Source organism: Coregonus clupeaformis, chromosome 28, assembly GCF_020615455.1.
Source record: "Coregonus clupeaformis isolate EN_2021a chromosome 28, ASM2061545v1, whole genome shotgun sequence".
Lineage (NCBI taxonomy): Eukaryota > Metazoa > Chordata > Actinopteri > Salmoniformes > Salmonidae > Coregonus > Coregonus clupeaformis.
Window position 1 is genome coordinate 23,415,810 of NC_059219.1, and position 26,015 is coordinate 23,441,824.

The 26,015-nt window shown below is 47.9% G+C and overlaps 1 protein-coding gene across 1 annotated transcript in view; it reads left to right on the forward strand.

The window, feature by feature from the left end:
• The first annotated feature begins 11,324 nt into the window (after positions 1 to 11,324).
• shank3b (SH3 and multiple ankyrin repeat domains 3b) overlaps positions 11,325 to 26,015 on the forward strand; it is a 164,491-nt gene continuing 149,800 nt past the window's right edge. Inside the window, exon 1 of the mRNA XM_045208404.1 lies at positions 11,325 to 11,476. Coding sequence (XP_045064339.1) covers positions 11,333 to 11,476 — 144 coding nt within the window. The 5' untranslated portion in view covers positions 11,325 to 11,332. The remainder of the gene's footprint in view (positions 11,477 to 26,015) is intronic.

The window sequence follows — 26,015 nt, forward strand, 5'->3', positions numbered from 1 at the left end:
TCTTACATCAGCTAATATCTCGAAGTGCTGTACAGAAACCCAGCCTAAAACCCCAAACAGCTAGTAATGCAGGTGTAGAAGCACGGTGGCTAGGAAAAACTCCCTAGAAAGGCGAAAGCCTAGGAAGAAACCTAGAGAGGAACCAGGCTATGAGGGGTGGCCAGTCCTCTTCTGGCTGTGCCGGGTGGAGATTATAACAGAACCATGCCAAGATGTTCAAAAATGTTCATAAGTGACAAGCATGGTCAAATAATAATCAGGAATAAATCTCAGTTGGCTTTTCATAGCCGATCATTAAGAGTTGAAAACAGCAGGTCTGGGACAGGTAGGGGTTCCATAACCGCAGGCAGAACAGTTGAAACTGGAATAGCAGCAAGGCCAGGCGGACTGGGGACAGCAAGGAGTCACCACGGCCGGTAGTCCCGACGTATGGTCCTAGGGCTCAGGTCTCTCAGTTGGCTTTTCATAGCCGATCATTAAAGAGTTGAAAACAGCAGGTCTGGGACAGGTAGGGGGTTTCGTAGCCGCAGGCAGAACAGTTGAAACTGGAATAGCAGCAAGGCCAGGCGGACTGGGGACAGCAAGGTGTCATCATGCCCGGTAGTCCTGACGTATGGTCCTAGGGCTCAGGTTCTCAGAGAGAAAGAGAGAACGAGAGAATTAGAGAGAGCATACTTAAATTCACACAGGACACTGGATAAGACAGGAGAAGTACTCCAGGTATAACCAACTAACCCCAGCCCCCCGACACATAAACTACTGCAGCATAAATACTGGAGGCTGAGACAGGAGCGGTCCGGAGACACTGTGGCCCCATCCGAAGAAACCCCGGACAGGGCCAAACAGGAAGGATATAACCCCACCCACTCCGCCAAAGCACAGCCCCCGCACCACTAGAGGGATATCCCCAACCACCAACTTACAATCCTGAGACAAGGCCGAGTATAGCCCACAGAGGTCTCCACCACAGCACAAACCAAGGGGGGCGCCAACCCAGACAGGAAGATCACGTCAGTAACTCAACCCACTCAAGTGACGCACCCCTCCCAGGGACGGCATGAAAGAGCACCAGCAAGCCAGTGACTCAGCCCCTGCAACAGGGTTAGAGGCAGAGAACCCCAGTGGAGAGGGGAACCGGCCCGGCAGAGACAGCAAGGGCTGTTCGTTGCTCCAGCCTTTCCGTTCACCTTCACACTCCTGGGCCAGACTACACTCAATCATATGACCTACTGAAGAGATAAGTCTTCAGTAAAGACTTAAAGGTTGAGACCGAGTCTGCGTCTCTCACATGGGTAGGGCAGACTGTTCCATAAAAATGGAGATCTATAGGAGAAAGCCCTGCCTCCCGCTGTTTGCTTAGAAATTCTAGGGACAATTAGGAGGCCTGCGTCTTGTGACCGTAGCGTACGTATTGGTATGTACGGCAGGACCAACTCGGAAAGATAGGTAGGAGCAAGCCCATGTAATGCTTTATAGGTTAACAGTAAAACCTTGAAATCAGCCCTTGCCTTAACAGGAAGCCAGTGTAGGGAAGCTAGCACTGGAGTAATATGATCAAATTTCTTGGTTCTAGTCAGGATTCTAGCAGCCGTATTTAGCACTAACTGAAGTTTATTTAGTGCTTTATCCGGGTAGCCGGAAAATAGAGCATTGCAGTAGTCTAACCTAGAAGTAACAAATGCATGGATTAATTTTTCTGCATCATTTTTGGACAGAAAATTTCTGATTTTGCAATGTTACGTAGATGGAAAAAAGCTGTCCTTGAAACAGTCTTGATATGTTCGTCAAAAGAGAGATCAGGGTCAAGAGTAACACCGAGGTCCTTCACAGTTTTATTTGAGACGACTTTACAACCATCTAGATGAATTGTCAGATTTAACAGAAGATCTCTTTGTTTCTTGGGACCTAGAACAAGCATCTCTGTTTTGTCCGAGTTTAAAAGTAAAAAGTTTTCAGCCATCCACTTCCCTTATGTCTGAAACACAGGCTTCTAGCGAGGGCAATTTTGGGGCTTCACCATGTTTCATTGAAATGTACAGCTGTGTGTCATCCGCATAGCAGTGAAAGTTAACATTATGTTTTCGAATAACATCCCCAAGAGGTAAAATATATAGTGAAAACAATAGTGGTCCTAAAACGGAACCTTGAGGAACACCCGAAATGTACAGTTGATTTGTCGGAGGACAGACCATTCACAGAGACAAACTGATATCTTTCCGACAGGTAGGATCTAAACCAGGCCAGAACTTGTCCGTGTAGACCAATTTGGATTTCCAGTCTCTCCAAAAGAATGTGGTGATCGATGGTGTCAAAGGCAGCACTAAGGTCTAGTAGCACGAGGACAGATGCAGAGCCTCGGTCTGACGCCATTAAAAGGTCATTTACCACCTTCACAAGTGCAGTCTCAGTGCTATGATGGGGTCTAAAACCAGACTGAAGCATTTCGTATACATTGTTTGTCTTCAGAAAGGCAGTGAGTTGCTGCGCAACAGCTTTTTCTAAAATTTTTGAGAGGAATGGAAGATTCGATATAGGCCGATAGTTTTTTATATTTTCCGGGTCAAGGTTTGGCTTTTTCAAGAGAGGCTTTATCACTGCCACTTTTAGTGAGTTTGGTACACATCCGGTGGATAGAGAGCTGTTTATTATGTTCAACATAGGAGGGCCAAGCACAGGAAGCAGCTCCTTCAGCAGTTTAGTAGGAATAGGATCCAGTATGCAGCTTGAAGGTTTAGAGGCCATGATTATTTTCATCATTGTGTCAAGAGATATAGTACTAAAACACTTAAGTGTCTCTCCCGATCCCAGGCCCTCGCAGAATCTGTGCAGATCCAGGACAGCTAAGCCCTGGAGGAATACGCAGATTCAAAGAGGAGTCCGTAATTTGCTTTCTAATGGTCATGATCTTTTCCTCAAAGAAGTTCATGAATTTATCACTGCTGAAGTGAAAGCCATCCTCTCTTGGGGAATGCTGCTTTTTAGTTAGCTTTGCAACAGTATCAAAAAGAAATTTTGGATTGTTCTTATTTTCCTCAATTAAGTTGGAAAAGTAGGATGATCGAGCAGCAGTGAGGGCTCTTCGGTACTGCACGGTACTGTCTTTCCAAGCTAGTCGGAAGACTTACAGTTTGGTGTGGCGCCATTTCCGTTCCAATTTCCTGGAAGCTTGCTTCAAAGCTCCGGGTATTTTCTGTATACCAGGGAGCTAGTTTCTTATGACAAATGTTTTTTCGTTTTTAGGGGTGCAACTGCATCTAGGGTATTGCGCAAGGTTAAATTGAGTTCCTCAGTTAAGTGGTTAACTGATTTTTGTCCTCTGACGTCCTTGGGTAGGCAGAAGGAGTCTGGAAGGGCATCAATGAATTTTTGTGTTGTTTGAGAATTTATAGCACGACTTTTGATGCTCCTTGGTTGGGGTCTGAGCAGATTATTTGTTGCGATTGCAAATGTAATAAAATGGTGGTCCGATAGTCCAGGATTTTGTGGAAAAACATTAAGATCTACAACATTTATTCCATGGGACAAAACTAGGTCCAGAGTATGACTGTGGCAGTGAGTAGGTCCAGAGACATGTTGGACAAAACCCACTGAGTCGATAATGGCTCCGAAAGACTTTTGGAGTGGGTCTGTGGACTTCTCCATGTGAATATTAAAATCACCAAAAATTAGAATATGATCTGCTATGACTACAAGGTCTGATAGGAATTCAGGAAACTCAGAGAGGAACGCTGTATATGGCCCAGGAGGCCTGTAAACAGTAGCTATAAAAAGTGATTGAGTAGGCTGCATAGATTTCATGACTAGAAGCTCAAAAGATGAAAACGCCATTTTTTTTTTGTAAATTGAAATTTGCTATCGTAAATGTTAGCAACACCTCCGCCTTTGCGGGATGCACGGGGAATATGGTCACTAGTGTAACCAGGAGGTGAGGCCTCATTTAACACAGCAAATTCATCAGGCTTAAGCCATGTTTCAGTCAGGCCAATCACATCGAGATTATGATCAGTGATTAGTTCATTGACTATGACTGCCTTTGAAGTGAGGGATCTAACATTAAGTAACCCTATTTTGAGATGTGAGGTATCACGATCTCTTTCAATAATGGCAGGAATGGAGGAGGTCTTTATCCTAATAAGATTGCTAGGGTGAACACCGCCATGTTTAGTTTTGCCCAACCTAGGTCGAGGCACAGACACAGTCTCAATGGGTATGGCTGAGCTGACTACACTGACTGTGCTATTGGCAGACTCCACTAAGCTGGCAGGTTGGCTAACAGCCTGCTGCCTGGCCTGCACCCTATTTCACTGTGGGGCTAGAGGAGTTAGAGCCCTATCTATGTTGGTATGGTAGTCCTGTATGTATGGTAGGGAAGGTTCCTTTAGTCCTGTATGTATGGTAGGGAAGGTTCCTCTAGTCCTGTAAGGTAGGGAAGGTTCCTCTAGTCCTGTATGTATGGTAGGGAAGATTCCTCTAGTCCTGTATGTATGGTAGGGAAGGTTCCTCTAGTCCTGTATGTATGGTAGGGAAGGTTTCTCTAGTCCTGTATGTATGGTAGGGAAGGTTCCTTTAGTCCTGAATGTATGGTAGGGAAGGTTCCTCTAGTCCTTTATGTATGGTAGGGAAGGTTCCTCTAGTCCTGTATGTATGGTAGGGAAGGTTCCTCTAGTCCTGTATGTATGGTAGGGAAGGTTCCTCTAGTCCTGTATGTATGGTAGGGAAGGTTCCTCTAGTCCTGTATGTATGGTAGGGAAGGTTCCTCTAGTCCTGAATGTATGGTAGGGAAGGTTCCTTTAGTCCTGAATGTATGGTAGGGAAGGTTCCTCTAGTCCTGAATGTATGGTAGGGAAGGTTCCTTTAGTCCTGTATGTATGGTAGGGAAGGTTCCTTTAGTCCTGTATGTATGGTAGGGAAGGTTCCTTTAGTCCTGTATGTATGGTAGGGAAGGTTCCTCTAGTCCTGTATGTATGGTAGGGAAGGTTCCTCTAGTCCTGTATGTATGGTAGGGAAGGTTCCTTTAGTCCTGAATGTATGGTAGGGAAAATTCCTCTAGTCCTGTATGTATGGTAGGGAAAATTCCTCTAGTCCTGTATGTATGGTAGGGAAGGTTCCTCTAGTCCTGAATGTATGGAAGGGAAGGTTCCTCTAGTCCTGTATGTATGGTAGGGAAGGTTCCTCTAGTCCTGTATGTATGGTAGGGAAGATTCCTCTAGTCCTGTATGTATGGTAGGGAAGGTTCCTCTAGTCCTGAATTGTATGGAAGGGAAGGTTCCTCTAGTCCTGTATGTATGGTAGGGAAGGTTCCTCTAGTCCTGTATGTATGGTAGGGAAGGTTCCTCTAGTCCTGTATGTATGGTAGGGAAGGTTCCTCTAGTCCTGTATGTATGGTAGGGAAGGTTCCTCTTGTCCTGTATGCATGCTAGGGAAGGTTCCTCTAGTCCTGTATGTATGGTAGGGAAGGTTCCTCTAGTCCTGTATGTATGGTAGGGAAGGTTCCTCTAGTCCTGTATGTATGGTAGGGAAGGTTCCTCTTGTCCTGTATGCATGCTAGGGAAGGTTCCTCTAGTCCTGCATTTAACGTAGGGAACGTTCTTCAAGTCTTGTATGTATATATGGTAGGGAAAGGGTTAGGGTTAGTTCTGACTATCAGTATGGCCAGAAAACTCATTCAGACCATCACCTTGAAGCACTGATGTCAGGGGTTAGGGCTAGGTAGGTTAGTTCAGGGGTTAGGGCTAGGTAGGTTAGTTTAGGGGTTAGGGTTAGGTAGGTTAGTTCAGGGGTTAGGGCTAGGTAGGTTAGTTTAGGGGTTAGGGCTAGGTAGGTTAGTTCAGGGGTTAGGGCTAGGTAGTTTAGTTCAGGGGTTAGGGTTAGGTAGGTTAGTTCAGGGGTTAGGGCTAGGTAGGTTAGTTCAGGGGTTAGGGTTAGGTAGGTTAGTTCAGGGGTTAGGGCTAGGTAGGTTAGTTTAGGGGTTAGGGCTAGGTAGGTTAGTTCAGGGGTTAGGGCTAGGTAGGTTAGTTCAGGGGTTAGGGCTAGGTAGGTTAGTTCAGGGGTTAAGGCTAGGTAGGTGGGCTAGTTCAGGGGGTAGGGCTAGGTAGGTTAGTTCAGGGGTTAGGGCTAGGTAGGTTAGTTCAGGGGTTAGGGCTAGGTAGGTTAGTTCAGGGGTTAAGGCTAGGTAGGTTAGTTCAGGGGTTAGGGCTAGGTAGGTTAGTTCAGGGGTTAGGGCTAGGTAGGTTAGTTCAGGGGTTAGGGCTAGGTAGGTTAGTTCAGGGGTTAAGGCTAGGTAGGTTAGTTCAGGGGTTAGGGCTAGGTAGGTGAGTTTAGGGGTTAGGGCTTGGTATGTTAGTTCAGGGTTTAGGGCTAGGTATGTTAGTTCAGGGTTTAGGGCTAGGTCGGTTAGTTCAGGGGTTAGGGCTAGGTAGGTTAGTTCAGGGGTTAGGGCTAGGTAGGTTAGTTCAGGGGTTAGGGCTAGGTAGGTTAGTTCAGGGGTTAGGGCTAGGTAGGTGGGCTAGTTCAGGGGTTAGGGCTAGGTAGGTGGGCTAGTTCAGGGGTTAGGGCTAGGTAGGTTAGTTCAGGGGTTAGGGTTAGGTAGGTTAGTTCAGGGGTTAGGGCTAAGTAAGTGAGTTTAGGGGTTAGGGCTAGGTAGGTGGGCTAGTTCAGGGGTTAGGGCTAGGTAGGTTAGTTCAGGGGTTAGGGCTAGGTAGGTTAGTTCAGGGGTTAGGGCTAAGTAGGTGAGTTTAGGGTTTAGGGCTAGGTAGGTTAGTTCAGGGGTTAGGGCTAGGTAGGTGGGCTAGTTCAGGGGTTAGGGCTAGGTAGGTTAGTTCAGGGGTTAGGGCTAAGTAGGTGAGTTTAGGGGTTAGGGCTAGGTAGGTTAGTTCAGGGGTTAAGGCTAGGTAGGTTAGTTCAGGGGTTAGGGCTAGGTAGGGTGGCTAGTTCAGGGGTTAGGGCTATGTAGGTGGGCTAGTTCAGGGGTTAGGGCTAGGTAGGTTAGTTCAGGATTTTAGGGCTAGATAGGTTAGTTCAATGGTTAGGGCTAGGTAGGTTAGTTCAGGGGTTAGGGCTAGGTAGGTAAGTTCAGGGGTTAGGGCTAGGTAGGTCGGTCGGTTAGTTCAGGGGTTAGGGCTAGGTAGGTCAGTTAGTTTAGGGGTTAGGTTAGTTAGGTTAGTTCAGGGGTTAGGGCTAGGTAGGTAGGTTAGTTCAGGTGTTAGGGCTAGGTAGGTTAGTTCAGGGGTTAGAAATAGGTAGGTAGGTTAGTTCAGGGGTTAGGTCTAGGTTTGTAGGTTAGTTCAGGGGTTAGGGCTAGGTTTGTAGGTTAGTTCAGGGGTTAGGGCTAGGTAGGTTGGTTAGTTCAGGGGTTAGGGCTAGGTAGGTTGGTTAGTTCAGGGGTTAGGTCTAGGTTTGTAGGTTAGTTCAGGTGTTAGGGCTAGGTAGGTAGGTTAGTTCAGGGGTTAGGGCTAGGTTTGTTGGTTAGTTCAGGGGTTAGGGCTAGGTGGGTAGGTTAGTTCAGGGGTTAGGGCTAGGTAGGTTGGTTAGTTCAGGGGTTAGGTCTAGGTTTGTAGGTTAGTTCAGGGGTGAGGTAGGTTGGCTAGGTAGGTTGGTTCAGTGGTTAGGGCTAGTTAGGTAGGTTAGTTCAGGGGTTAGGGCTAGATGGGTAGGTTAGTTCAGGGGTTAGGGCTAGGTAGGTTGGTTAGTTCAGGGGTTAGGGCTAGGTGGGTAGGTTAGGTCAGGGGTTAGGTCTAGGTTTGTAGGTTAGTTCAGGGGTGAGGTAGGTTGGCTAGGTAGGTTGGTTCAGTGGTTAGGGCTAGGTAGGTTGGTTAGTTCAGGGGTTAGGGCTAGGTGGGTAGGTACGTTGAGGGGTTGGGTCTAGGTTTGTAGGTTAGTTCAGGGGTGAGGTAGGTTGGCTAGGTAGGTTAGTTCAGTGGTTAGGGTTAGGTAGGTTGGTTCAGTGGTTAGGGCTAGGTAGGTTGGTTCAGTGGTTAGGGTTGTCTAGGTAGGTTGGTTCAGTGGTTAGGGTTAGGTAGGTTGGTTCAGTTGTTAGGGTTAGCTGTTAAACAGTGAATCTGCTTGTTCAGCCAGGAACCAGGGTTAGGTTAGGGTTAGGAATGTATTGTTGGAATGTGTATGTGTTAGTAGGATGTCTGTGTAATGTAGTGTGTCTGTGTGTAATGTAGTGTGTCTGTGTGTAGTTTAGTGTGTTTGTGTGTAATGTAGTGTGTCTGTGTGTAATGTAGTGTGTCTGTGTGTAATGTAGTGTGTCTGTGTGTAATGTAGTGTGTCTGTGTGTAATGTAGTGTGTCTGTGTGTAATGTAGTGTGTTTGTGTGTAATGTAGTGTGTCTGTGTGTAATGTAGTGTGTCTGTGTGTAATGTAGTGTGTCTGTGTGTAATGTAGTGTGTCTGTGTGTAATGTAGTGTGTCTGTGTGTAATGTAGTGTGTCTGTGTGTAATGTAGTGTGTCTGTGTGTAATGTAGTGTGTCTGTGTGTAATGTAGTGTGTCTGTGTGTAATGTAGTGTGTTTGTGTGTAATGTACTTTGTGTGTGTTTGTGTGTGTTATCTGGGCTCTGCAGCTCTTCCGGTTCTTCCTGCCAAACATCCGTCTCCACGGGAACACAGACAGGAAACAGGAAGTGTGAGCTAATAGGAAACTTCTAGGACAGGAGGAGAGGGAGGAGAGGAAGACAGTAGGGTATGGTAGGATGGAGAGGAAAGATACAAAATATGGAAAGGGATGTGTTGGCGTCAGGGTTTAGGATTGGGGTTAGGTTTGGGTTAGGGTTTAGGGTTGGGGTTAGGTTTGGGTTAGGGTTTAGGGTTGAGGTTTGTGGTCAGGGTTTAGGATTGGGGTTAGGTTTGTGGTCAGGGTTTAGGGTTGTGGTTAGGGTTTAGGGTTGGGGTTAGGTTTGGGTTAGGGTTTAGGATTGGGGTTAGGTTTGTGGTCAGGGTTTAGGATTGGGGTTAGGTTTGGGTTAGGGTTTAGGATTGGGGTTAGGTTTGTGGTCAGGGTTTAGGGTTGTGGTTAGGGTTTAGGGTTGTGTTCAGGGGTTAGGGTTGTGGTCAGGGTTTAGGGTTGTGGTTAGGGTTTAGGGTTGTGTTCAGGGGTTAGGTTTGTGGTCAGGGTTTAGGGTTGTGGTTAGGTTTGTGGTCAGGGTTTAGGGTTGTGGTTAGGTTTGTGGTCAGGGTTTAGGGTTGTGGTTAGGTTTGTGGTCAGGGTTTAGGGTTGTGGTTAGGGTTTAGGGTTGTGTTCAGGGGTTAGGTTTGTGGTCAGGGTTTAGGGTTGTGGTTAGGTTTGTGGTCAGGGTTTAGGGTTGTGGTTAGGGTTTAGGGTTGTGTTCAGGGGTTAGGGTTGTGGTCAGGGTTTAGGGTTGTGGTTAGGTTTGTGGTCAGGTTTGTGGTCAGGGTTTAGGGTTGTGGTTAGGTTTGTGGTCAGGGTTTAGGGTTGTGGTTAGGTTTGTGGTCAGGGTTTAGGGTTGTGGTTAGGTTTGTGGTCAGGTTTGTGGTCAGGGTTTAGGGTTGTGGTTAGGTTTGTGGTCAGGGTTTAGGGTTGTGGTTAGGTTTGTGGTCAAGGTTTAGGGTTGTGTTCAGGGTTTAGGGTTGTGGTTAGGTTTGTGGTCAGGGTTTAGGGTTGTGGTTAGGTTTGTGGTCAGGGTTTAGGGTTGTGGTTAGGTTTGTGGTCAGGGTTTAGGGTTGTGTTCAGGGTTTAGGGTTGTGTTCAGGGGTTAGGGTTGTGGTTAGGGTTTAGGGTTGTAGAGCTGCCATTAACCAATCAGTGAGCTTTAAAATGAGTTCTGGATGTCACCATGTCACTCGCTATTGGTGTGGTCACTGAGTACCAACCTATCACTGAGGACCAATATTGTTAGCCTTCTTATTAGTCGGATGTGAGGGGCTGGAGCCGTCCTACTGGTGGTTAAGGAGGAAATGAGGGGGAGTCTGTTCCTTCCCACTCCTCCCTCCTCTGGTTTCCCTTCAGAAAGACAAGAGAGGAACCAAGACACTGCAGAGCCCGACACACACTATAGCAGGACAGACCAGCACAGGATTATTACAGACACTGCAGAGCCCGACACACACTATAGCAGGACAGACCAGCACAGGATTATTACAGACCAGCACAGGACTACTACAGACCAGCACAGGATTATTACAGACCAGCACAGGACTACTACAGACCAGCACAGGACTACTACAGACCAGCACAGGACTACTACAGACCAGCACAGGACTACTACAGACCAGCACAGGACTACTACAGACCAGCACAGGACTACTACAGACCAGCACAGGACTACTACAGACCAGTACAGGACTACTACAGACCAGCACAGGACTACTACAGACCAGTACAGACCAGCACAGGACTACTACAGACCAGCACAGGACTACTACAGACCAGCACAGGACTACTACAGACCAGTACAGACCAGCACAGGACTACTACAGACCAGCACAGGACTACTACAGACCAGTACAGACCAGCACAGGACTACTACAGACCAGCACAGGACTACTACAGACCAGTACAGACCAGCACAGGATTATTACAGACCAGCACAGGACTACTACAGACCAGTACAGACCAGCACAGGACTACTACAGACCAGCACAGGACTACTACAGACCAGCACAGGACTACTACAGACCAGTACAGGACTACTACAGACCAGCACAGGACTACTACAGACCAGTAGAGACCAGCACAGGACTACTAAAGACCAGTACAGGACTACTACAGACCAGTACAGACCAGCACAGGACTACTAAAGACCAGTACAGGACTACTACAGACCAGTACAGACCAGCACAGGACTACTACAGATCAGCACAGGACTACTACAGACCAGTACAGACCAGCACAGGACTACTACAGACCAGCACAGGACTACTACAGACCAGTACAGTCCAGCACAGGACTACTACAGACCAGCACAGGACTACTACAGACCAGTACAGACCAGCACAGGACTACTAAAGACCAGTACAGGACTACTACAGACCAGTACAGGACTACTACAGACCAGTACAGACCAGCACAGGACTACTACAGACCAGCACAGGACTACTAAAGACCAGTACAGGACTACTACAGACCAGTACAAACCAGCACAGGACTACTACAGACCAGTACAGGACTACTACAGACCAGTACAGTCCAGCACAGGACTACTAAAGACCAGTACAGGACTACTACAGACCAGTACAGACCAGCACAGGACTACTACAGACCAGTATAGGACTACTACAGACCTGTACAAGACTACTACAGACCAGTACAAGACTACTACAGACCAGTACAGGACTACTACAGACCAGTACAGGACTACTACAGACCAGTACATGACTACTACAGACCAGCACATTACTACTACAGACCAGTACATACCAGTACATGACTACCACAGACCACTACAGACCAGTATAGACCATTTTGGTGACAAGTGGAACCAGCAGGATCATTTTGATGGGACTCCCAGACCAGAGGTGACTACAACGTCCTGATGGTGTATTATTCTCTAACCAACTGGTCCATATACTCCCTAACCCTAACCCTAACCATAAACCTACCGAACCCTAACTAACCCTAAACCTACCTAACCCTAACCCTAACCCTAACTAAGGGGGGCAGTGATGAGCGTTTTGATTGCTTCTTTAGGGAAGGACAGTGATGAGTGTTTTGATTGGTTCTTTAGGGGAGGGGGACAGTGATGAGCGTTTTTGATTGGTTCTTTAAGGGAGGACAGTGATAAGCGTTCTGGTGAGTGTGGCGTTACTATGGTAACAGACGGAATGTAGATGAGGCGCTCTTTCTAAAAGCGCCTACACGCCCCCACACTAGCACTAGCACTATCACACACACACACTCACACACACTCACACACACACTCACACACACACACACACACACACACACACACACACACACACACACACACACACACACACACACACACACACACACACACACTCACTCACACACTCACACACACACACACACTCACACACACACACACATCCACACGCAAACACATTTTCTGTATACAGTGGGGAGGGGTGAAGGATTCCCTAAAATTCCCTTCATTGCCAGTTTCCATAACAACCACTCATAACTTCAACACTTGTCCTGAGGTTGCCATAAGTCTCTCTCTCTCTCTCTCTCTCTCTCTCTCTCTCTCTCTCTCTCTCTCTCTCTCTCTCTCTCTCTCTCTCTCTCTCTCTCTCTCTCTCTCTCTCTCTCTCTCTCTCTCTCTCTCTCTCTCTCTCTCTCTCTCTCTCTCTCTCTCTCTCTCTCTCTTCAATTAAGGGGGCTTTATTGGCATGGGAAACATATGTTAATATTGCCAAAGCTAATGAAATGGATAAACAAAAGTGAAATAAACAATACAAAGTGAAGTTCCAAAATAATAGAGACATTTCAGATGTCATATTATGACTATATAAAGGGTTGTAATGATATGCAAATAGTTAAAGTACAACAGGGAAAATACATCAACATAATGGGTTGTATTTCAAGTGGTGTTTGTTCTTCACTGGCTGCTCAGTCTGTCTCTCTCTTCTGTTTCTTAGGGTTTGGTCAGAGCGTGGTTGACGCATGTTGTTGTTGTTGTTGTTGCATACAACCTTCCCACAACGTTCTGGGAATGGTGCAGCGTGTCATGTAAAAATATTCCCAGCGTGAAATACTTCCCAATCGTTCTGATTGTGACATCATGTTGTAAAAATGTTCCCAGCCAATAATTGCGTCTGTGTGGATGGCTGAGCTTCTCTTACACCCCCTCGCCCTTGATTTAGCTAGCTAACTAGCATAATTAGCTGTAAACTGGTTGAGAGGTGAGCAGTTTTAACTTGTTTGTACAGCTAGCTAACTAGCATAATTAGCTGTAAACTGGTTGAGAGGTGAGCAGTTTTAACTTGTTTGTACAGCTAGCTAACTAGCATAATTAGCTGTAAACTGGTTGAGAGGTGAGCAGTTTTAACTTGTTTGTACAGCTAGCTAACTAGCATAATTAGCTGTAAACTGGTTGAGAGGTGAGCAGTTTTAACTTGTTTGTACAGCTAGCTAACTAGCATAATTAGCTGTAAACTGGTTGAGAGGTGAGCAGTTTTAACTTGTTTGTACAGCTAGCTAACTAACTAACTAATATACTGTATGCACTGTCAATCGAAAACGTAGCACCCAAGTCTTTGCAATCGCAAAGAATCTCTCCTCATATACTTTGGCGTGTCCGGGTATTTACAGTACCAGTCAGGTTTGGACACACCTACTCATTCAAGGGTTTTTATTTATTTTTACTATTTTCTACATGGTAGAATAATAGTGAAGACATCAATACAATGAAATAACACATATGGAATCATGTAGTAACCAAAAAAGTGTTAAACAAATCAAAATATATTTCAAATAGCCACCCTTTGCCTTGATGACAGCTTTGCACACTCTTGGCATTCTCTCAACCAGCTTCACCTGCAATGCTTTTCCAACAGTCTTGAAGGAGTTCCCACGTATGCTGAGCACTTGTTGGCTGCTTTTCCTTCACTCTGCGGTCCAACTCATCCCAAACCATCTCAATTGGTTGAGGTCGGGGGATTGTGGAGGCCAGGTCATCTGATGCAGCACTCCATCACTCTCCTTCTTAGTCAAATAGGCCTTACACAGCCTGGAGGTGTGTTGGGTCATTGTCCTGTTGAAAAAAAAAAATATGCCCACTAAGCGCGAACCAGATGGGATGGCGTATCGCTGCAGAATGCTGTGGTAGCCATGCTGGTTAATTGTGCCTTGAATTCTAAATAAATCACTAACAGTGTCACCAGCAAAGCACCCCCACACTCCCACACCATCACACCTCCTTCTCCATGCTTCACGGTTGGAACCACACATGCGGAGATCATCCGTTTATCTACTCTGCGTCTCACAAAGACATGGCAGTTGGAACAAAAAATCTTGAATTTGGACTCATCAGACCAAAGGACAGATTTGCACCAGTCTAATGTCCATTGCTCGTGTTTCTTGGCCCAAACAAGTCTCTTCTTATTATTGGTGTCCTTTAGTAGTGGTTTCTTTGCAGCAATTCGACCACGAAGGCCTGATTCACACAGTCCCCTCTGAACAGTTGATGTTGAGATGTGTCTGTTACTTGAACTCTGTGAAGCATTTATTTGGGCTGCAATTTCTGAGGCTGGTAACTTTAATGAACTTATCCTCTGCAGCAGAGGTAACTCTGGGTCTTCCTTTCCTGTGGCGGTCCTCATGAAAGCCAGTTTCATCATAGCACTTGATGGTTTTTGCGACTGCACTTGAAGAAACTTTCAAAGTTCTTGAAATGTTCCTCTTTGCTTATTTGAGCTGTTCTTGCCATAATATGGACTTGGTCTTTTACCAAATAGGGCTATCTTCTGTATACCACCCCTACCTTGTCACAACACAACTGATTGGCTCAAACGCATTAAGAAGGAAAGAAATTCCACAAATTAACTTTTAAAAAAGGCACACCTGTTCATTGAAATGCGTGCCAGGTGACTACCTCATGAAGCTGGTTGAGAGAATGCCAAGAGTGTACAAAGCTGTCATCAAGGCAAAGGGTGGCTACTTTGAAGAATCGAACATTTAAAATGTATTTTGATTTGTTTAACACTTTTTTGGTTACTACATGATTCCACATGTGTTATTTCATAGTTTTGATGTCTTCACTATTATTCTAAAATGTAGAAAATAGTAAAAAATAAAGAAGAACCCTTGAATGAGTAGACATGTCCAAACTTTTGACTGGTACTGTATATGCTGACCTCATGCCTCAACAAGCTTCTGATTGGTCAGTGTCAATACTCCTGGCCACCACTGATAGCCAGATGTGTGAAAAAAAGCGCGTGCCTACAGAACCGTTTGAGATCGAGGGAGAAACATCTGCATGAGCTCAGCCATCCACATATAGAGATGAGCTCAGCCATCCACATAAAGAGATGAGCTCAGCCATCCACATAAAGAGATGATCTCAGCCATCCACATCAAGAGATGAGCTCAGCCATCCACATCAAGAGATGAGCTCAGCCATCCACATAAAGAGATGAGCTCAGCCATCCACATAAAGAGATGAGCTCAGCCATCCACATAAAGAGATGAGCTCACCCATCCACATCAAGAGATGAGCTCAGCCATCCACATAAAGAGATGAGCTCAGCCATCCACATCAAGAGATGAGCTCAGCCATCCACATCAAGAGATGAGCTCAGCCATCCACAATCAAATTTAATTTCAAAGCCCTTTTTACATCAGCAGATGTCACAAAATTCTATACAGAAACCCAGCCTAAAACCCCAAACAGCAGCAATGCAGATGTAGAAGCACGGTGGCTAGGAAAAACTCCCTAGAAAGGCAGAAACCTAGAGAGGAACCATTATCTGGGGGTGGCCAGTCCTCTTCTGGCTGTGCCGACTATAACAGTACATGGCCATTAAGGCCAGATTTTTCTCCAAGATGTTCAAACGTTCATAGATGACCAGCAGGGTCAAATAATAATCTCAGTGGTTGTAGAGGTTGCAACAGGTCAGTACATCAGGAGTAAATGTCACTTGGCTTTCCATAGCCGGGCATTTAGAGGTTGAAATAGCAGGTGCGGTAGAGAGAGAGAGTTGAAAACAGCAGGTCTGGGACAAGGTAGCACGTCCGGTGAACAGGTCAGGGTTCCATAGCCGCAGGCAGAAGAGTGGAAACTGGAGCAGCAGCATGACCAGGTGGACTGGGGACAGCCAGGAGTCATCAGGCCAGGTAGTCCTGAGGCATGGTCCTAGGGCTCAGGTCCTCCGGGAGGGGAGGGAGAGAGGGAGAGAGAGAGAATTAGAGGGAGCATACTTAAATTCACACAGGACACCGGATAAGACAGGAGAATAACACCAGATATATCAGACTGACTCTAGCCCCACGGCACATAGACTATTGCAGCATAGATACTGGAGGCTGAGACAGGGGTTGGGAGACACTGTGGCCCCGTCCGACGATACCCCCGGACAGGGCCAACCAGGCAGGATATAACCCCACCCACTTTGCCAAAGCACAGCCCCCACACCACCAGAGGAATATCAACAGACCACCAACCTACTACCCTGAGACATGGCTGAGTATAGTCCACCAACCTACTACCCTGACACCAGGCTGAGTATAGCCCACCAACCTACTACCCTGAGACCAGGCTGAGTATAGCCCACCAACCTACTACCCTGAGACATGGCTGAGTATAGCCCACCAACCTACTACCCTGAGACATGGCTGAGTATAGCCCACCAACCTACTACCCTGAGACATGGCTGAGTATAGCCCACCAACCTACTACCCTGAGACATGGCTGAGTATAGCCCACCAACCTACTACCCTGACACCAGGCTGAGTATAGCCCACCAACCTACTACCCTGAGACATGGCTGAGTATAGCCCACCAACCTACTACCCTGAGACATGGCTGAGTATAGCCCACCAACCTACTACCCTGAGACATGGCTGAGTATAGCCCACCAACCTACTACCCTGAGACAAGGCTGAGTATAGCCCACCAACCTACTACCCTGAGACATGGCTGAGTATAGCCCACCAACCTACTACCCTGAGACATGGCTGAGTATAGCCCACCAACCTACTACCCTGAGACAAGGCTGAGTATAGCCCACCAACCTACTACCCTGAGACATGGCTGAGTATAGCCCACCAACCTACTACCCTGAGACATGGCTGAGTATAGCCCACCAACCTACTACCCTGAGACATGGCTGAGTATAGCCCACCAACCTACTACCCTGAGACATGGCTGAGTATAGCCCACCAACCTACTACCCTGAGACATGGCTGAGTATAGCCCACCAACCTACTACCCTGAGACATGGCTGAGTATAGCCCACCAACCTACTACCCTGAGACAAGGCTGAGTATAGCCCACCAACCTACTACCCTGAGACATGGCTGAGTATAGCCCACCAACCTACTACCCTGAGACAAGGCTGAGTATAGCCCACCAACCTACTACCCTGAGACAAGGCTGAGTATAGCCCACCAACCTACTACCCTGAGACATGGCTGAGTATAGCCCATGAAGATCTCCTCCACTGCACGAGCCAGAGGGCTCGACAAACCGGACAGGAAGATCACGTCAGTGATGGCATGCAAAGCACCAGTAAGCCAGTGACTCAGCCCCCGTAACAGGGTCAGAGGCAGAGAATCCCAATGGAGAGACAGGAACCGGCCAGGCAGAGACAGACAAGGGCGGTTTGTCGCTCCAGTGCCTTTCCGTTCTCCTTCGCACCCCTGGGCCAGACTACACTCAATCATAGGAGCTACTGAAGAGATGAGTCTGCATCTCTCACATGGATAGGCGGACCATTCCATAAAAATGGAGCTCTATAGGAGAAAGCCCTGCCTCCAGCTGTTTGCTGAGAAATTCTAGGGACAATAAGGAGGCCTGCGTCTTGTGACCATAGCGTACGTGTAGGTATGTACGGCAGGACCAAATCGGAGAGATAGGTAGGAGCAAGCCAATGTAATACTTTGTAGGTTAGCAGTAAAACCTTGAAATCAGCCCTAGCCTTAACAGGAAGCCAGTGTAGAGAGGCTAGCACTGGAGTAATGTGATCACATTTTTTGGTTCTAGTCAAGATTCTAGCAGCCGTGTTTAGCACTAACTGAAGTTTATTTAGTGCTTTATCCGGGTAGCCGGAGAGTAGAACATTGCAGTAGTCGAATCTACAAGTGACAAAAGCATGAATTAGCTTTCTGCATAATTTTTTGACAAAACATTTCTGATTTTTGCAATGTTACAAAAAAAGCTGTCCTTGAAATATTCTTGATATGTTTGTCAAAAGAGAGATCAGGGTCCAGAGTAACGCCGGGGTCCTTCACAGATTTTACGAGACGACTGTACAACCATCAAGATTAATTGTCAGATCCAACAGTAATGAGTAGGTCCGGAGACATGTTGGACAAAACCCACTGAGTCGATGATGGCTCCGAAAGCCTTTTGGAGTGGGTCTGTGGACTTTTCCATGTGAATATTAAGGTCACCAAAAATTAGAATATTATCTGCCATGACTACAAGGTCCAATAGGAATTCAGGGGACTCAGTGAGGAACTCTGTATACGGCCCAGGAGGCCTGTAAACAGTAGCTATAAAAAGTGATTGAGTAGCTGCATAGATTTCATGACTAGAAGCTCAAAAGACAAAAACACAGTCATTTGTTGGGGGGTAAATTGACATTTGCTATCGTAAATGTTAGCAACACCTCCGCCTTTGCGGGATGCAGGGGGGATATGGTCACTAGTGGAACCAGGAGGAGAGGCCTTGTTTAACACAGTCAATTCATGTGGTCCTCTGTAGCTCAATTGGTAGAGCATGGCGCTTGTAACGCCAGGGTAGTGGGTTCGATCCCCGGGACCACCCATACGTAAAAATGTATGCGCACATGACTGTAAGTCGCTTTGGATAAAAGCGTCTGCTATATGGCTTATTATTATTATTATTATCAGGCTTAAGCCATGTTTCAGTCAGGCCAATCACATCAAGATTGTGATTAGTTCATTGACCATAACTGCTTTGGAAGTGAGGGATCTAACATTAAGTAGCCCTATTTTGAGATGTGAGATATCACAATCTCTTTCAATAATGACAGGAATGGAGGAGGTCTTTATTCCAGTGAGATTGCTAAGGCGAATACCGCCATGTTTTGTTTTGCTCAACCTAGATCGAGGCACAGACACGGTCTCAACGTGGAAAGCTGAGCTGACTACACTGACTGTGCTAGTGGCAGACTCCACTAAGCTGTCAGGCTGGCTAACAGCCTGCTGCCTGGCCTGCACCCTGTCTCATTGGGCTGGCTAACAGCCTGCTGCCTGGCCTGCACCCTGTCTCATTGTGGAGCTAGAGGAGTTAGAGCCCTGTCTATGTTGGTAGATAAGATGAGAGCACCCCTCCAGCTAGGATGGAGTCCATCACTCCTCAGCAGGCCAGGCTTGGTCCTGTAGCACCCCTCCAGCTAGGATGGAGTCCATCACTCCTCAGCAGGCCAGGCTTGGTCCTGTAGCACCCCTCCAGCTAGGATGGAGTCCATCACTCCTCAGCAGGCCAGGCTTGGTCCTGTAACACCCCTCCAGCTAGGATGGAGTCCGTCACTCCTCAGCAGGCCAGGCTTGGTCCTGTAGCACCCCTCCAGCTAGGATGGAGTCCATCACTCCTCAGCAGGCCAGGCTTGGTCCTGTAGCACCCCTCCATCTAGGATGGAGTCCATCACTCCTCAGCAGGCCAGGCTTGGTCCTGTAGCACCCCTCCAGCTAGGATGGAGTCCGTCACTCCTCAGCAGGCCAGGCTTGGTCCTGTAGCACCCCTCCAGCTAGGATGGAGTCCATCACTCCTCAGCAGGCCAGGCTTGGTCCTGTAGCACCCCTCCAGCTAGGATGGAGTCCATCACTCCTCAGCAGGCCAGGCTTGGTCCTGTAGCACCCCTCCAGCTAGGATGGAGTCCGTCACTCCTCAGCAGGCCAGGCTTGGTCCTGTAACACCCCTCCAGCTAGGATGGAGTCCGTCACTCCTCAGCAGGCCAGGCTTGGTCCTGTAGCACCCCTCCAGCTAGGATGGAGTCCATCACTCCTCAGCAGGCCAGGCTTGGTCCTGTAGCACCCCTCCAGCTAGGATGGAGTCCATCACTCCTCAGCAGGCCAGGCTTGGTCCTGTAGCACCCCTCCAGCTAGGATGGAGTCCGTCACTCCTCAGCAGGCCAGGCTTGGTCCTGTAGCACCCCTCCAGCTAGGATGGAGTCCATCACTCCTCAGCAGGCCAGGCTTGGTCCTGTAGCACCCCTCCAGCTAGGATGGAGTCCATCACTCCTCAGCAGGCCAGGCTTGGTCCTGTAGCACCCCTCCAGCTAGGATGGAGTCCGTCACGCCTCAGCAGGCCAGGCTTGGTCCTGTTTGTGGGTGAGTCCCAGAAAGAGGGCCAATTATCTACAAATTCTATCTTTTGGGAGGGGCAGAAAACAGTTTTCAACCAGCGATGGAGTTGTGAGACTCTGCTGTAGAGCTCATCACTCGCCCTAACTGAGATGAGCTCAGCCATCCACATAAAGCGATGAGCTCAGCCATCCACATATAGAGATGAGCTCAGCCATCCACATAGAGAGATGAGCTCAGCCATCCACATAAAGAGATGAGCTCAGCCATCCACATAAAGAGATGAGCTCAGCCATCCACATAAAGAAATGAGCTCAGCCATCCACATAGAGAGATGAGCTCAGCCATCCACATAAAGAAATGAGCTCAGCCATCCACATAGAGAGATGAGCTCAGCCATCCACATCAAGAGATGAGCTCAGCCATCCACATCAAGAGATGCGTGGGCAATTATTGAACTGGGAACAGTTTCACGCTGGGAGAACCTGTACAGCATGACGTCACAATCAGAACACAATCAGAACGATTGGGAACTATTTCATGCTGGCAAGATGTTTACATGCCACAGGATACCCAGCTAGCAAATAACATTCTGAGAACCATATGTTTCTTAGGTGGGAATTTCAGTACTTCAGTATAATATTTCCTACAGGTTTACTCATGGTTCTATTTGAAATCATGTTCTCAAATTGTCCAGAGAACGTTAAGAAACAACATTATTCTGTGGGAACTTCAGCATTACGCTTTCCAGTTGCTTAATTTGTAAATTGGGAGGTGCCAGAACAAAAAGTGAGGCGAGAGGGGTGTGGCCTGGGGGGCGCAGAGGTACCGGAAAGCATAAAAAAAAACACACAATAAAGCATTGCAGGCATTATCATTGCTGCATTATCATTGCCGCATTATCATTGCTGCATTATCATTGCTACATTATCATTGCTGCATTATCATTGCTTTTCCATGCTTGCATAGAGCAGTAGAGTAGAGGGACTTGCAGAAATTGCACAAAAGGGGGAAAACTTTTTTAAAGCCTTTTATAGATGCATTTCATGTCATTCTACATCATTTTAGATGACTGGAGACTTTAGCAGAATCTTTAATACCTCCCAAATGATGGAAATGACAGGCTACTTTGACCCTGACAAACAGACAGTAATTAGCCTAGGCCTGAGTGTTCAATATGAACACTATGAGGAGGAAATGATAGTCCTAAAAAGCTTTCCAGTTTCACTGACTCCCCCAATGATGCGCATCACCGGTGATGTCCAATGCGCTCCTGACAAAAGCCTATCTCTCTCTCGTTTTACTTTCTAAAACAACACTCTTCGCTCAATAGGCCTATTTAGAAGTTGATTACATATTTGGTAGCCTACAGACAGTTTAATATTCTCTTTTCAGCAGGAGCCATTTGCTTTCCAACCTGTTTTCCCGTGATTGTATTTGAAATATTTCAGGCAACAATATTTCTAAAGGCCTGTTTTGGATGCATGCTGTTCACTGACAGATTTGCCACGTGTTCCCGACTGTAGGCAAGTCTTGTGATTGGGCTAAACTGCTTTAAAGCAAATTTCTGCAGCATTAGTAAAGATGTGATCAATACATGTTGATGATTGCATTCCTGTGCTGTTTGTAACTACCCTGGTAGGTTGACTGATAACCTGAACCAGGTTGCAGCACTAGTTACAGTTTAAAGCTTTGTCTTGAGTGGGCAGCCTGATGAAAGCCAGTCAATATTTAAATCACCCAGAAAATATACCTCTCTATTGACATCACATACATTATCGAGCATTTCACACATATTATCCAGATACTGACTGTTAGCACTTGGTGGTCTATAGCAGCTTCCCACCAGGAAGGCTTTAGGTGAGGCAGATGAACCTGTAGCCATATTACTCAACAGTATTTAACATGAGATCCTCTCTAACATGCTGACCACACCGCTCGCGCGCATGTTGATTTTGTCCACCCACACCAGACGCGATTAGGACACACTGTTACGGTTCGGCACTGTTGGTCCGGTTCCCGCTTGTTTCCCTGTTCCTTTTTCCCCTGTGTGTGTGTGTGGTCTGTGTCTGTCTCCCCCTGCTGTGCAGCCCAGTCAGAGGATCTAGGTCAGGGGGCGTGGCCATTCTCTCTCATGCTCCGTTACTTCCAGCTGCGGCTCATTGTCATCAATCAACCAGCAGTTATCTACCCGGGCTGGACACCTCTCCAGCGCCAGTTCGTTCCTACACCACCTGTGGTAACTTGGCTCCGTACAGCAAATCTCAGTTTAGTTGTACTCTCTCAGTATTATAGTTGTTTCTGCCACATTTGTAACCTGTCTCTCCTTCGACCAGATCCCGTCTGTTCCTGCTGCCTGCCTGCCTGCCATTCCCACGCCGCAACCTGCTCCTCTGTTGTCTGATATCCTCGTCATCCAGCTCTCTGGACTACTGGCTCTCCACCCCACTCAGCTCCTACCCCGGCCTGAAGCTACTCCACCCTGAACTGCTTCTCTCTGCCAAGACACGCTGAATAAATTACATCCTAATCCACCCTCTTTGTCCGTGTGTCCGTCTCTGCACCTGGAGTCCCCCACCCAACCTAATAGAACGAACTGGCCAAACATGGACTCAGCAGAGATGCCACATGAAACAACGGGTGATGGCGTACAACGCGCCCTCCATTCACAGGGAATGTTATTGGGACAACACGACCAACTCATCCGGACTCTTGTGGATAACAACCAGCAGTTGTTGGATCAAGTATCTCATCTCACCTCTCAGGTAGCTAACCTGGTAACACTCACTACCCTTCCTCCCTCTGCTTCTCCTCCGCCTGTTCCTCCTACAGTGGCTCCAGGCTCGGCTTCGCTCCTGCTCCTTCGGGAACCCCCCTACAACCTCACCCGAACCTTTCACCGGGGACCTGAACAAATGCCGTGGTTTCCTGCTTCAGTGCCGCTTGGTGTTCCAACAGAAGCCCCTGTCTTTCTCCACGGAATCCTCAAAGGTACATTACGCACTGGGGTTAATGAGGGGCAAAGCTTTGATTTGGGCAGAAGCGGCTTGTTCTACTCAGCAGATTGCCAGCCTGTCGTTTGACGATTTTTCCTCTCAATTGAAAGTTGTGTTTGATCACCCGGACCATGCCGGGACCGCCACAAAGAGACTATTGAAGCTACGACAGGGCACGGGTAGCGTGGCTGAATACGCCATTGATTTTTGGACCTTGGCAGCCGATTCCAAGTGGAATGACGAAGCTCTTCAGGGAGCGTTTGTTAACGGTCTAAGTGACACGATTAAGAATGAACTAGCTGTTCGTGATGAGCCTGCTAACCTTCATGTTCTCGTTTCCCTTGCTGCACGAATAGACAACAGGCTACGGGAGAGGAGACAGGAGAGGGGCGGTCGGGTCCACACCGCAGCGGATCCCTCCACGGAACTAGACGAGCCCATGCAGCTGGGCCGTGCTCGTCTGTCCCCTGCCGAAAAGGAACGGCGCATGCGGGCTGGTGAGTGCATGTACTGTGGGGACCGCACTCATTTCCTGGTTAACTGTCCGGTTCGCCCAAAAGACCAAGCTCGCAGGTAAAAGTGGGCATACTTGCGAGTGCTACACCTGACTCAATGCCCACAGCACCCCGTCTAGTTATCCCAGCTACAGTCCAGTTCAGGAATCTATCTCTCCCACTAGCTGCTCTCATCGACTCTGGTGCTGAGGATAGTTTCCTTGACGTTAACCTGGTCACTCAGGCTGAGATCCCTGTTAAGCCCCTGCCTAAGCCTATAACAGTAACCGCTATTGACGGCCATCAGTTTGCCAACATCACCCATCAAACTGTCCCCGTTTCTCTCATGCTGTCCGGCAATCACAAAGAAACCATCCAGTTTAAAGTAGTCTCCTCCTCGGCCTCCCCCTTATCCTCGGTTTCCCTTGGCTTAGCATTCACAACCCCCATATTGACTGGCAAAACCACAAAATACACAGTTGGAGCACTCACTGCCATTCTGTTTGCCTTGGGTCGGCTATTCCGCCCTCGGTAGGTTCCCCTGCTTCCCCTGTCAAAACCCCAGACCTCTCTTCAGTCCCTGAGGAGTACCTGGACCTGGCCGAGGTATTCAGTAAATCCAAAGCACTCTCACTACCACCTCATAGGCCATACGATTGCGCTATTGAGTTACTGCCTGGAGCCCCTTTGCCGTCCAGTCGGCTTTTCAATCTGTCCCGTCCTGAGAGAGAAGCTATGGAAACCTACATAGGCGACTCCCTAACCTCTGGCATCATTCGTCCCTCATCTTCCGCTGTTGGTGCTGGGTTCTTTTTTGTTGAGAAGAAGGACAAAACATTACGCCCCTGCATTGACTACAGAGGACTTAATAACATCACAGTCAGAAATACGTACCCCTGCCTCTCATCAACTCAGCATTCGAACCCCTTCATGGTGCCACCGTGTTTACCAAACTCGACCTACGTAACGCTTACCACCTCGTTAGGATCAGGCCGGGAGACGAATGGAAGACTGGGTTCAATACCCCTCTCGGACACTTTGAATACCTAGTCATGCCATTCGGTCTCACTAACGCCCCCAGCAGTGTTTCAGGCCATGATTAACGATGTGTTGAGGGATTTTCTACACCGTTTTGTGTTTGTCTATTTGGATGACATTCTAATATTCTCTAAGTCACAGGATGAACACGTCTCCCACGTCCGTCTGGTTCTCCAACGCCTCATGGAAAATAAACTGTATGTGAAAGCAGAAAAATGTGAGTTCCACCGGCAGTCCGTCCCCTTTTTGGGCTTTATTATCGAGCGGGGACAAGTGTCACCAGACCCTGACAAGATCAGAGCGGTTGTGGAGTGGCCCACACCCACGTCTCGGAAGCAGCTACAACGCTTCCTGGGCTTCGCCAACTTCTACCGCCGCTTCATCAGGGGTTTCAGCCGAGTGGTTGCCCCCTGACCAAGCTCACCTCCCCTAAGGTGCCATTCCTGTGGACGCCTGAGGCCGAGTCAGCTGTGAGTACATTGAAGGAACTGTTCACCACCTCACCTGTTCTTATTCATCCAGACACTAGTTTGCAGTTTATTGTGGAAGTGGACGCCTCTGATTCGGGGTGGGGGCAGTCCTGTCACAACGTTCCCCCACGGACCAGAAGCTCCATCCTGTGGCCTTTTTCTCCAGGAGATTGACCCCTGCTGAGAAGAACTACGACGTGGGTAACCGGGAGTTGCTTGCGGTCAAGTTGGCGTTGGAGGAGTGGAGGCACTGGCTAGACGGAGCAGAGCAACCCTTCATAGTCTGGACAGACCACAAGAACCTGGCTTACATCCAGTCAGCCAAGAGGCTGAACTCCCGCCAGGCCAGATGGGCTCTGTTCTTCAGCAGGTTCAAGTTTATTTTAACATATCGTCCTGGCACACGTAATGTCAAGCCTGATGCTCTCTCTCGCCAGTTTACAGACAATGAAGACTTCAGCAATCCTGAACCTGTTCTGCCCGCTTCCTGTTTGGTGGCGGCTGTTCACTGGGAAATCGAGTCCCTCGTCCGATCGGCACAAGAGTTGGAACCTGGACCGGCCGATGGCCCCCCGACCTTCTCTATGTTCCGCAGCGCGTGCGGCCGCAAGTGCTCAACTGGATCCACACCTCACGATTCTCCTGCCACCCTGGTATGAACCGTACACTGTCGCTACTTAAGAGGCACTTTTGGTGGCCATCCGCCGAGGCTGACGTCCGGGAGTACGTGGCGGCCTGTTCCATCTGTGCCCAAAATAAGGCTTCCCACAGGGCTCCTTCGGGCCTGCTGCGGCCTCTCCCAGTCCCGAGTCGTCCTTGGTCTCACGTGGCCTTGGACTTCGTCACTGGACTTCCTATGTCTGAGGGTAAGGACACCATACTCACCATCGTGGACAGATTCTCTAAATCTGCCCATTTTGTTGCATTACCAAAATTACCGTCTGCCAGTGAGACAGCCGACCTCTTTGTCCTACATGTATTCCGTCCCCATGGAATCCCTGTGGACATAGTGTCCGATAGAGGTCCACAGTTCATTTCTCGGGTATGGAAGGAGTTTTGTTCGGCTCTGGGTGCCTCTGTCAGTCTCTCATCAGGTTTCCATCCCCA